Source organism: Cupressus sempervirens, chromosome 7 (assembly GCF_028749045.1).
Source record: "Cupressus sempervirens isolate cs-2001-9-10 chromosome 7, ASM2874904v1, whole genome shotgun sequence".
Classification (NCBI taxonomy): Eukaryota; Viridiplantae; Streptophyta; class Pinopsida; order Cupressales; family Cupressaceae; genus Cupressus; species Cupressus sempervirens.
In genome coordinates this window covers 384276665-384289522 of record NC_143124.1, presented here as the reverse complement: position 1 = coordinate 384289522, position 12858 = coordinate 384276665, and the positions used below count along the sequence as shown (strand labels likewise).

Here is a 12858-nt window from a genome sequence, read left to right as displayed (position 1 = left end):
GCTATCTTCATCATACTTAGGAGGTGGACAAGATATAGGATACGGAGGGAAAAAATATTGAAAGAGATGAAAGGGTGCTTGATCTTGATCTTTCTTGACATTTATAGCTTTTTCCTTTTGAGAGTCCTCTTGACATGGAGCCACTTCTAAGGACAAGGGAGAATTAAGAGAGAATGGAGTAGTGCTTGGATTAGGCATAGTAGTGCATGAAGGTTGAGGATGTTTAGGATTGGTAGCATGGAAAAGGTTTGCAGCCAAGTGAAGGTTAGCTTGAGTTTCTTTTAGAGGCAGCCCTTGAGGATACACATAGTCAATGTGGAAAGCATTAGGTTCTTTATTTGATGGAGGCATATTGGAAAGCTTTGACGTGTTGGGAGATGCATGAGTGTTGGAAGAAGTGGAAGATGTAATGGAGCCACTACTAGACATAGGTTCATCAATGTAATCTTGCTCAAGAGAAGTATCCTCAGCACATGAGTCACTAGAGGTTCCAATAATTCCATTATCAATAAGATCTTGGATTTTATGTTTTAGCTCAATGCAATCTGAAGTACTATGCTCATTATGTTGATGATAAGCACAATAGATATCCAAGAATGGGTTTCCATATGAGCTAGACTTAGGTAACATGATGATCTTGGTGCCAAGAAGTTTTTGCAAAGTGTCATCATAAGAATCTTCCAAGGGAGCAAAAGTTCTATTAGAAGTATGTCTAGGATCTTCTTGTTGTTTCTCAAGTGAATAGAATGCATTCATGTCTTCATCATTATCTTGGTCAAAGATAGGTCCATCATGAAATTTTGGCATAGGCTTAAAGGAGGTATCACTTGCTTGTTCTCTAAAGAGGTCTTTAGATCTAGAAGATGAAGACATTTGATGTCTTGAAGTAGAGCATGTAGACCTAGAAGAAGAGGATGACCTCAAAGAAGGTGACTCACATTCATGTAAAGACCTTAAGGAAGATTCATGTAATGATGCAATCTTCTCCTCCAACCTTTTCTCAAGTTTAGACTTCATTTCTATCATGCGCTTAGAGAGATGAAGGTAAGAAAGATCATTTGTCTCTTCTAGTTCTTTGTATTGTGCATATAGATCTTGAAACTCTTTAGTGACATGGAGGATATCATGATCATCTAGATTTGGTTGAATTTTGGTAGCATAAGGTTTAGATCCCATAGTTTTAGATGCAAAGCCAAGCATAAAATAGTCTAGAAGATAACTTGATGTTGAAACTATAGGAGGTAGAGTGTTCACTTGCCAAGATAGTAGAGGGAGATTCAAGCAACTTGTCAAACAATATGTCCAAGAAACTTACGACATGAATGACTTAAGTCAATAGCTAGGCAAGATGCCCAAATAGCCAAATAGATAGAGCAAGCAAGGTGACAAGTGAACAACTCTCCAACCCAAGCGTATAGTCAAGAAATCAAGGCAACCATTTCAGCAAAAAGATAACTAGCAAGCAAACATAGACCATGAAGATAGAAAGCCCAAGAGCACCAAGATTAAAGAGTTACTTTAAGCATGTTCAAAAACTAGAGACATAGAAAATCAAAGTCAAATGATGAGACTCCCCTTAGCAAGCAACACAAGAAAAATGTTAAGACTTGATGCTTTGACTTGGTTGACAAAGTTTGACAATAGTTGATAGCATAGCAAGTTTGATGTTCAAAAGCAATTTCTTTCCAAGCAAGATAGTGACACATGGAGTAGTCTTCAAACAATCAATCAAGGGACAAAGCAACCTTGCATGATACAAGCATATGTGACGTCTCAAAAGAATTCCCTAGAATTATCGTCATGTGTATGTTCAAAAGATTTTCACAAGTATACCACACTCGAGAACACATCAAGCAATATCTACCTAGAAGTCATGGTTCATTACTCAACAACTTGGCCCACGCTTGATGCTCCTTTGCCTCACACCAAGTGGTTTCCCACAAGAGATATTGGCTTTGTCATGGAAATGCCATAAGCATAACCAAGGGAACACATATGGTGAGTGTAAATCTTGGGGTGATCCGGGTAGTCCACTAGGATCAATCCTTGCACCAAGAAGTTGAGCGGCTAAAAAAGGTAGTTACTAACTTAGGGTGTTTAGATAGGGCTTTCGTTCATAGTGTTCCTCTTGCTCCCAATTACGGGACACCTCACCTTGCGATGAGTAACCGATCTCGCGATCACAAGAGTACCTTAAGCATTCTTGCCTAGTGATCTCCCTATGGTCGAAATCCCATAAGTGATCACACTAGACGAAGATAAACACTACGTCTACCAAGGTTTTGTGTCCTTGATAGCCTTGAGTTTATAGTGGGTTGGAAGAGCCAGGTAATCGGCTTGTTCCCACTTGGGTCGTTCCTCTCAGGTTGTCCGAGAGCAGGCCCTCTAAAGGATTCTAACTACGCAAAGTGGATCAAATTTTGGAAGTCAAGATTTCTGGTTCACCACAAGGGTGAAGAGCATACTCTCCTATTCCAATCATTTTCTCCCAAACACGCCAAGAAGATTCAATTGCCTCTTACTCTTGAAACCAAATGGTAAGTCAAGATTTCTGATTCACCACAAGGGTGAAGAGCATACTCTCCTATCACCAAAAGATCCCAATTGTAAGTTTTAATGTGCCTAAAAATAAACAACTAGTATATGCCGCACATGAAAAAGTAAAGAACAAAAAAAATTGGGTTTTTATGCATTGGGCAGCCCTGCAAACAATGTTAGTAGCCCTTGCGCATTTGAAGCTTTGACATGCGTTCTTTTTATGCAATGTTTTAATTTTTTTTTTTTCATAAGGATGGCAACCTGTAATCACAACTTGTTAGCACCAAAAGTTAGTATGAAATAACATAAAAATATGTAGTAAAAAGTGGTGAGTTGCTTCAAAAATCTAATTTATCTTCCAACCAAGTACATGCAAAGAAAGTGCAAGTTAATCACAAATGCTTTCATTTTTACTCTTTGGTTTTGACTTAGTGAACAAGATTGGACTTGTTTGCTATGATTTCGTATCCAAAAATGAAAATGAAAAGAAGAGACCCCTATTAAAAATCAGAGAGCTTTCCAAAAATACAAGAAATTTTAAAAAATCTCTTCATTTTCTCCCTAGAGATTGATTTTGTCAAAACAGGCCAAATTTATCAAATCGAGTTTTTGATCTTTAATACGGTCTCAAAATTCAAAACACAAAGAAATAACTCCCCTTAGAATTCAAAAATATTTCTGAAAATGTAAATTTTTCTGAAAAATACGCTGATTTGCGATCAGAAACGGCTTTTTATGAAAAATAAAGAGAAATTTATAACTCACGCAAATCATGTCAAAATGATCTGAAAATCGAATTGGGACATTTTGGGCACATAACCAACCCAAAAAAAAAAATTCAGAACCAAACTCTAACTGGTTTAAAAGATATGATTGAATCTTTTAACCAACTGGATTTTTTGCCTGCAAACCAATCTATATATGGCTTGGCCTTAAAACCAAAGTGATAATTCTACAAAAGCATTTGATTAGACCCAATATATTGTTGTAAAAAACCAGAGATAAGAAATTAAAGCAAATGGAGCTGAAAATTTGATTCAAGCCCCACGGTGGGCGCCAGAAATGTACACTCGAAAGTGTCCCACTCTAAACCCTTCTATCCAAACGATTCCATAAGTTGGAATGTTTGAATGCCGACTTAGAGCTCCCTATCCATGGAGTGCAAGAGAGTGTATTTCAAGAATAAGAAAGCTCTCAGATGAGCCTTAGAGATACTCTTCTTGTTAGTAAACCATGCAATGGAAGGTTCCAAAGACAAGATGCAAGAATGCAAATGTCCCAAGGAGTTCCTCAAGAATGCAATGCAACTAAAGATTAAACTAGAATGAATATGAAAAGTGCAGCTATTCTAAGCATGGATGAGAGTGTTACAATCCAAATATTAAGCTATGTGAGATAGATTATTGCAAAATAGAAGCTAAACTAACATGCAAATGAATCTAAGCTAAAATGCTATGGTATGAGAGAATGTAGACAAGAAATAGAAGTTTTCCACAAAGCTCCAAAGAAACCTATTAGAAAACCTGCAGCATAACAATATTCAAAATGAGGATTGATGAGGGGGAAAGCTCTCTCCCTTTTAAAGTTGTATGAACGGTAGAGATCAAGATGAAGATGGTGGATGATCAACGGTGGAATTTGAAAATAGGAGTGATCCATGTGCACACACAAGTCAACCAATAGAATATAAGTTGACTTGTCATATAAGACAAAAGTCACAAAGCCTTTTCTTTTAATTGCAAAATAGAAAAAAGACTTTATGTGTGCACTTTAAGTGGGTTAGAAGAATGGGGTCTTTTATTTAATTAAAAGGGGACATCTTCTTTTAATCAGATAATGAACTTAGGATAGCATAGTCAAACTATAGGTTATAATCAAATAAATTGATTATTAGCAATTTGGCTTAGGTAAGTGATTAAATTAATTTAGCCAAAATGTTGAAAAGGGGGCTAATAGTCTAGATGACCATTTTTAGGTGATTACAGAAAGCACTTCAACCTATTAGAAATTCTTGGAAAACATCTGATGTGACAATTATGTCTAATGGTAGGAAAGATACAAGAAACATGTCATTAATTAATGTGATTGCAGTGTCCCCCAAAGGGGCAATGTTTCTAGAGGCAATTGATTGTCAAAGGGAGGTGAAGGATTCACAATTCATCTATAATATTCTCATTGAGGCCATTGATATGGTGGGTAGTGCGAATGTGGTCCAGGTTGTTACAGACAATGCCAAAAATTGTAGGGGAGCTGGTGCTTTGGTTGAGGGTAGGTATGACCATGTTTTTTGAACACCATGCACTGTACACTCCCTCAACTTGATTATACAATAGATCGGCACTCAAGTAGATTGGATGAAGCAAATATACGAAGAGGGAGAGGACATACAAATGTTTGTGACTAACCACATGTCATAATCCTTTTTTAGAACATACTCACAATTGAAGTAGTTGATGGTAAAATTAATTTTTTGAAATTAATAAATTTCATCGATTTGTAATTTTAGTTAATATTTATAACTTTATTGTCAATTGACATATTGTTGACTTGCTTAGGTTACTGAGACCCATTTTGCATCTCATACTATTGTTATGAGAAGACTTCTCAAGGTGAAAGATGCTTCAAGCCAAATGGTCATTTGTCCTTAATTGGGTGCGTGGAAGGCTTCAAATACAGAAAGAGGCCTAAAGATTAGGGGTATCATCTTGGATGAATGTTGGTGGGTTCATGTGCAATATGTATTGGATATCATCAAGCCCATCATGACTATGCTTCACTTTGCCGATACAGATACTCTTTTCTTGGGAGATGTGTATGATGGCACGAACACCATGGTTGAGAAGGTAAAACATTCTATACAAGCACATGAGAGTAACCCTACAGAATGTCAAGCCTTATGCAAAAAAGTGGAAGCAATAATTATTCATCATTGGGAGATGATCACTACCCCATTGCACCTCCTTTCCTCGTGTGTGTGTGTGTGTGTGTGTGTGTGTGTGTGTGTGTGTGTGTGTGTGAATGTGTGTGCATGTGTGCGTGTGTGAGTTCTAATCAAGTGATCATCGTTGGGAGATGATCACTACCCCATTGCACCTCCTTTCCTCGTGTGTGTGTGTGTGTGTGTGTCTGTGTCTGTGTCTGTGTCTGTGTGTGCGTGCGTGTGCGCGTGTGTGAACGTGCGTGTGAGTGTGTGTGTTCTGATCACCCTCTCCATTGGATGTGCACTCCAAAGAAGCATATCTCATTCAGTAGCTAAAATCATAGAACAAAGATCAAAATAACCAACTTAGTTGACCGTGAATATACAATCTGCACAAATTATTCTACAGCCAGAATAGCCTAAAGATAATCCTTGAGAGCAAAAAACAGAGTGAAAGCAGCAACAGAAAAAAGTGCCAGCGATGCTTCAACCAAAAACACACTAGCAATAGGATATGGACTAAAAGATTTTATTACCTCTGAAAGGAAGAGGAAAAGTGGAAAGCTGACACCAGGTTATTGGAATATAATGTAGATTGACCAAAAAACAATTGAGGAAGCAATCTCCAAACACCACATAATGGAGAAAATAATCACCAAACCTCTCAGTATCATTAAAAAAACTTAAAGAAAATGCCTCTCCACAATGGAAAACAAGAGATTCAAAATACTAGGCTTGCAATTAAATTGCAAATAATTAACCCGCAATAACTATATCCTGTCAGAAATGACAGGAAAATGGACCTGAAACAGGCACTTGCGCCATAAATTCTAACCTTTAGTTGCCAACCTCTATAGATTATAATACAGAAAATATAATGATCTGCATTCTAGTGAAATGTAAATCTAGTTGAAGAGATTGGTGTTCAACCAGTCCCTGCAGAAAACAAGCAGCAGAAGCCAAAAACAATTAGTCCACAAATATGATGCCCAAAAAAGAGAACCAGTAAAAAGACTATTTATTGTACTCACAACTCGCAAGAGATTAGAGAAAATCCACAATGATACATAGTAACTTATCTTTCTATTTCCATCAGGATAGAAAATTATTAGGTGTTTCTGTGTGTGAAATCTAGCATATTTCTTAAAATGGTTTTGTCATATATCCCCTTACTTGCTAATATCATCCAGATGTTCATCAAAGTCCACTACACGTTCCTCCCTTCTCTCACTGATATAGTCCCAAAGAACAGTGTTAGCAGCAGGTTCTTTAAGCACCAACTGAATACCTGGGCTGTTACTTGATCCAGCTTGGCGCCAAACTTTTGACGCATCCTTGGTGTAAAGCTGCATCAATGACAAAGATTTTAAGATCTTATCACTTTCTTATTCGTGAATGCAAAGTGAGATAAAACCAAAATCAAGAGTGCATAGATTAAGCCAAAAAAAAAAAAAAATCATCATAGAAATCTTTGCAATGGCTCTGCCTTACCCTTAAAATATCTCTGTTCCAGAAATGAACCCAAATTTGTTACATTCTCCAGCATGGTTTGGATCTCTATCCTGATCAAACCTTTCGTTTTAAATTCATTTTTGGCAAATCACTGCAAATCTTCCTTTACAAATTATTTGAATTGGCCTTTTATAGAAGCCCCAAGTACAATGTGTAGCTCTAAATGATTTAGAATCAATGGCCGAGATTTAGCCAACACAACCCTAATCCAACTAATAGCTAAAGCATTAAATGTTGGCCAATTACAATTAAGCACCACCCTGTGGGCCACTAAGAAAATCACATTGCCTTTATAAACCAATGAGAAAATAGATTAGGTAGAAGCTCATGGAAAATGGCATCAATCTGTGGGCCAATGATAAAATGCTATGTGGGCTTACAAAAACATCTTCCTGAAGTCGATGGATTAATCCTACCTAATGGGGAAGAGTAATGTGCAATTTTCTGATGATACAGCAATATTGACTGAATTATTGGAAGACAATGTGAGCAACCTCATGACCAAACTTGATCTCTTCAGTGCAGCTTCAGGAAGCAAAGTGTCTCTCCCTAAATCTATTATGCCAGGTTGGATTGATCTCCCGCTAAGTTGGTGTAACAAGTTCTCTCTAAATTGGTGTGGCCATAACCATCAGGATAGCTACCTAGATATAGCTTTCTCCATCAATCCAAACCTAAAGGAGATGTGGGATTGGATTAAACAGAAGATTGACAGAAAGATGAGAAAATGGAACTCTCTATAACTCTCTCTCACGGGAAGATTCCAGAATTATCAGAAAAAATTATCCTCCTACTCAATCTACTATGCATCTTCCTAGCTTTTTAGCCAAGCTCAGTTCAATTATAAATAGAAAAATATCAGAGAATTCATGTGGTCGGATAGTGAAGGACAAAGGAAAAAACATGCAGTCAGATGGGATTGTGCACAATGAGTAAGAAGTTAGGGGGGCTGAGATTAAAAGACTTAAGGATTCAAGGCATCACACTGGCAGTTAAATGGATTGCTAAAGCCACTCTGGGGCAAGAAACATGGAAGATACTCATTAGGAACAATATTGCGAGGGCTACCCTTGCTAAAGCCTCAACCTGGAAGGGTTTACATATCAATGATCTGCACACAGGTAAGTTTGAGATTAAAGTGGCAGGTTCCAATATTTTCAACACCATTTGGAAAAGTTGGGAAATCATTAGACACCTGATCACTACCAATGATTCCCTTGATGAAAAGAACTATATATGTGGTGAAAGGTCTGTCTGGTGGAATCTTAAGCATGGTGAGAAACCCCTTGCTCTCATCCAGGGTGCTCTGCCCGAAGCTAGGCTAATAAATGTATCACATACGTTGAAGACATTATACAAGATGGGAATCTCATCAGTTGGCATTAACTTGTGCAGAAATTTGGAACTCGTCTCTCCCATTGGAGAGCATACTCCATGATCAAAGATGCTCGCAACAAACTGTAGCTTCCCTAAACAAATTGAGACCAGAGATGAGTCTCCCTTCTTAAATGCATGATGGCGCCCTGCTTCCTTACACCAAGGCTAATCTCATTTACAAATTCCTTGCTGATAATTTTAAGGAACTATGGCATAAGACCAACTCAACCCCAAAAAGCATGTTTCTTGTGGCGTCTCTTCCTTCACAGATTACCAGTTAAGAATCGCACCGGAGACTATGACGTTTGCTCCTTCAGTAGGCCCTTTCAATCCATTCATCATATCTTTTGACTGCTTTTTTCTCCAAAGAAGTGTGAGGTCTCTTTGGTTTACATTTGCATCACAACTTTAGTCTAATCCATATTTTATCTGGGAAATGCTTGAGCTTAAAGAAAAACAGTAGTCTTTTTTGGTCTGTTCTTTCTCCTAATATGTTATGGTCATTTTGGAAGTTAAGAAATGATGATGTTTTTTAATGGCAAACCAAGGAACCTTACTGAGTCTCTCAGAAGACTCAAATTTCATAGGGTTGCAATGCAGGTGACTGGCATCCTGAAAATTGGAGAGAAAAATTTACTAGAGCTAATTAATGATGGAGCAGCAGAGATGCTTAAAAAGGAAATAGCCTTTGGGTTCCCAAACATCCAGAATCAAACAGAGTGTAAGACATTTGAGCACAATGAACCAGTTTGCTAAAGAACTGAATGAGAACAAAGACAAAAGTGAAGTAGGAAATTCAAGAAGATCCAATACAGGCTATACCAGTTGCAGCCATTCCACCAGCTCCTGTTCCACAACCGAGAGCAGCTGTCCCAGCCCACCCTTAAAATGCATTTGTACAGAATGACAAAAATGATGGAAGGCCCCAGTGGATGGACCTCCTGGGTAGACAGAAAAGGAATGAGCAATGAGCTCCCTATTAGGTCTTTGCTATGATACGTCATAGACTTCCAATACTGTTTTGTATATTTTGCATGTTAAACTTTCTGTAGAATATTCCTTAGATATGGGAGTGCTCTTATAAGTAATTTGTAAACTTAATCCTTGATGTTAATATCTTATAGTAGAAAAAAAAATCTTTAGAAGATAATCTCTTTTCACTTTGACTTCTTCCATTTTGAAAAACTCGATTAATCTCGACATAACATTATTGAGCTCTTCTATGGGGACACTTGGCAAGATCTGAATGATTGGAGATGAATGGGTGCCACCTCAGCATGCTTATCTTATAGACTTGATCAATCCTTTGGTAATGTGAATATATCTCTTGATACTCAACACTATCAAGCCTCCAATTGATGTTGATAGCTCATATTCCCAAATTGCTTCATCTTCATAAGTTTTCTCTGTCCTCTGAAATTGTTCACCTTGAAACCTCTTCATTGACATGGCCTGAAATTGCTTGTTCTGGAATTCTTGATTTCTTGGTCTTGGTCTACTTGAAGTGATGAGGTCCTTCTTGTACTTGGACTATTGCTCTTGATCCAATTGAACTTAGATTCCCAAAGGGAATTCAAGTTAATGATAATTCTTCTTTACTTGTAGCCTTGTCCATTGCTAGTTCTCTACTCTCCATCTTTTTGAAACTAAAGCCCAGAAATCCATGAAAATAACCAGACATAAGAAAGAGACAAAAACTGAAATAGAGAACACCAGAAATATCCTGGGAAAACCCTTTGAGAATGAAGGGAAAAACCCAGCCACACAACACAAAAATATCTTTATTGAAAATGAAATGTTCAAGTGTACAATATCCTTTGCATGATGCAAATATATAACAATAGGAGAGACTCTTCACATGATAACCGAAAGGTCTCTTGAGATTCCTATAACTCCTATAATTAATGATAACTCCTCGAATATTCATGCCACAATGCATGTGAATGACACATGTCATTACATTCAATATTACAATTTAAACATAAGTGTCCTTTTCAGCTGAACGTAACAATAACGGTAATAACGTTCATATTTCCAGAGATAAGATCTCTATCGCAGCTACCATATTCAACACATCTTATCTAGATCCCTTGGGTTTGCATCTTTACTTTGATCATCAACCTTGAATCATCTACTTGCTTGAAGTCTTGGGTGTTGCATCTCATATTTTATTTTAATTAAAAAATGTTCTGAATATAACTTATAGCCACTGAGATTTCATGTGAGTTGGAAATGTTTGGTTAGTTTCGTTATTCGTTATGATTTCATGTGAATTGGAAATTGTTGGTTAAGATGGTTATTTGTTGTGGTTAGATAATTTGCATTAAAATTTATTGGAAGTGTACTTTCACAATGTCATTTTCTTTGAAAGTGTGCAATCAAGGGGGGGAGCATTGACTGAGAGAGGCTAGGCCACAAACACCAACCAGCCACCGAGTTTATTAGGTATTCATCCAAACCACTTTGGCCAGGGAAAGCAGACTAGGGCAGTCTAAATAATACCAAGTTCTCACTCTGAACTGACTAGGTCATCTAATATAAAATATATATTTATATAAATAATAAAATTGTTACCTTTAAATTGGAATCTCGAAGTTTTGCATTATTTGATGTCGGATGTATTATATCATATACGTAATACCCATAGTATTTGTGTATATTTGTACATATTATAGATAGATAGATAGATAAATAGATAGATATATACTTATATTTTTGATATAACTTATATGTATATATATATAGATAAATAATACATACAAGTATATGTAAATAGTATAAGTATTATTTATATAACAGTATGGAAAAGATTCAATTTCCATATCAAATTTTAATTTAACTCGTGAAAATGTCCATCGGCCTCTTATAATTCTTTTTATTAATTTGACCTTTTTATATTTCTTCCAGTATTGCCATCAGCCAAGATTGTAACATATAGACGCATGTCTCTGCCACCCTGTTCTTCATGCAAATTGAAACTCCATCTTTTTGCTCATTCTTCCCTATGCTGACTGATCGTTCTTCTTTATAATTATCAGTCACTATTTATCATTGTTTTTTGGCAGCTCATTCATTATTATACCCGAGTCTACAATTGTATGGTTTATTCAAAATATGCTATCATACTCAGTTAAGCAAACTTAGAACGGTGATACCAGCTAAGGAATTCATTAAAGTTCATTGTCATCGACTTAAGCAAGTGATACAATCCGAAGCCCCTTAATCAAGCCATTTTCCTTGAGATTGTTCATTTTAATTTCCATGATAATGATAATAGATTATCATTCATAGCATACACAAAGACAGTCCAGTCCAACCTTTGAATGTAATGTGAAAAGTCAGTGCCAACTGAAATGGAGCTATTAGACTAGTCATGCCAAGAGCACCACAGGCTGATAAATTCTCTATTATATAATGTTTCTTTTCTGAAACTAAATTAATTGTGAGTCAGGGAGAATCGGCTGATCATGCCATCTATACTTCCAAAATACAGTGATGTTAATTGCATACGTCCCTGAGATTTTATGGAAGCTTGTCTGTGGTTAAAAGTAAATCTGGCCAAAAGGGAATTATAGTAATTTCTTTTCTTTTTATTTCTGAATTATGGATACAGAAAGATAATCCTTTACATAACTGATTAATATATATATAATACAAGCTAGAAAATCACACCAAAGATCATAAGGATAGCCAAGAATGGCTGAGATGAGTGGTGTAGTCCATATGAATTGAATAGAATAATAAACTTGCAAAAACAGGAAGATGAATTAGAACTATGAAAAATAGTTTAATTGGAATCGAGTCAGCTCATAGTGGGAACTGGATATTAGTATGTCTGTCAAGTCGAGCAGTGGGTGATCGAGAATATAGTGTCTTTGGGAAATCCTTGGCCAGGGTAGGTTTAGTGGCAAATGATGTTATGATCACCAGAGGTCAGGATAACTCATTGTTGGATGGATCGTCTATTGGGTGGTACCTGCAATCTAGCCGACTATGTAGTTGACAACTCTAACACCAAGTTGCTCAGGTGGCAAGACAAGATGGTGTAAACATGTCTTATCTCGTGCAGGGTAGGGCCATCTCAATAGAGAATGAGTGGGGTTTACACTAGGTTTGTGGTTGGGAGGTTAAGCCTTTGTCAATGCTTTTCCTCTCCTCCAAATGCGTAGACTTGCACAGTTCAAACCAATTCCTACTTTTCTTGATGTGGTGCGATCTAAACCTTGTTAGTAATCTGTTATGTCCTTTCAGTTGCATTTTTATCTTAGCTTTACCTTTAGCATCAGCTTTGTATTGTATGCAATTACTTTCTTGTTAATATGAAATGATGGTTAAGATTTTGCAATTAGATATTATTTTATATTTCATGTGTAATGTGATAGTTAGATAATCCATTATGTTGAAAATGTTCTTTCTAGTTCCTCAAAAAGGTAGTTTAATTCTTCCTATTGATACTTATGATCTCTTCATGAGAATGTATTTACGATTTAGCAGTTAATAAGTTATTTTCC

At 36.6% G+C, this 12858-nt stretch overlaps 1 protein-coding gene across 2 annotated transcripts in view; it reads right to left on the bottom strand.

Moving 5' to 3' along the window:
- Positions 1–5973: 5973 nt before the first annotated feature.
- Positions 5974–12858, bottom strand: part of LOC149547099 (ER membrane protein complex subunit 8/9 homolog) — a 62747-nt gene continuing 55862 nt past the window's right edge. For both annotated transcript variants that reach the window (XM_089791512.1, XM_089791513.1), the window contains exons 7-8: positions 6632–6804; positions 5974–6394 (exon numbers count right to left, since the gene is read on the bottom strand). In XM_089791512.1, the coding sequence (XP_089647638.1) occupies positions 6364–6394; positions 6632–6804 (204 nt within the window). In that variant the 3' untranslated portion in view covers positions 5974–6363. The remainder of the gene's footprint in view (positions 6395–6631; positions 6805–12858) is intronic.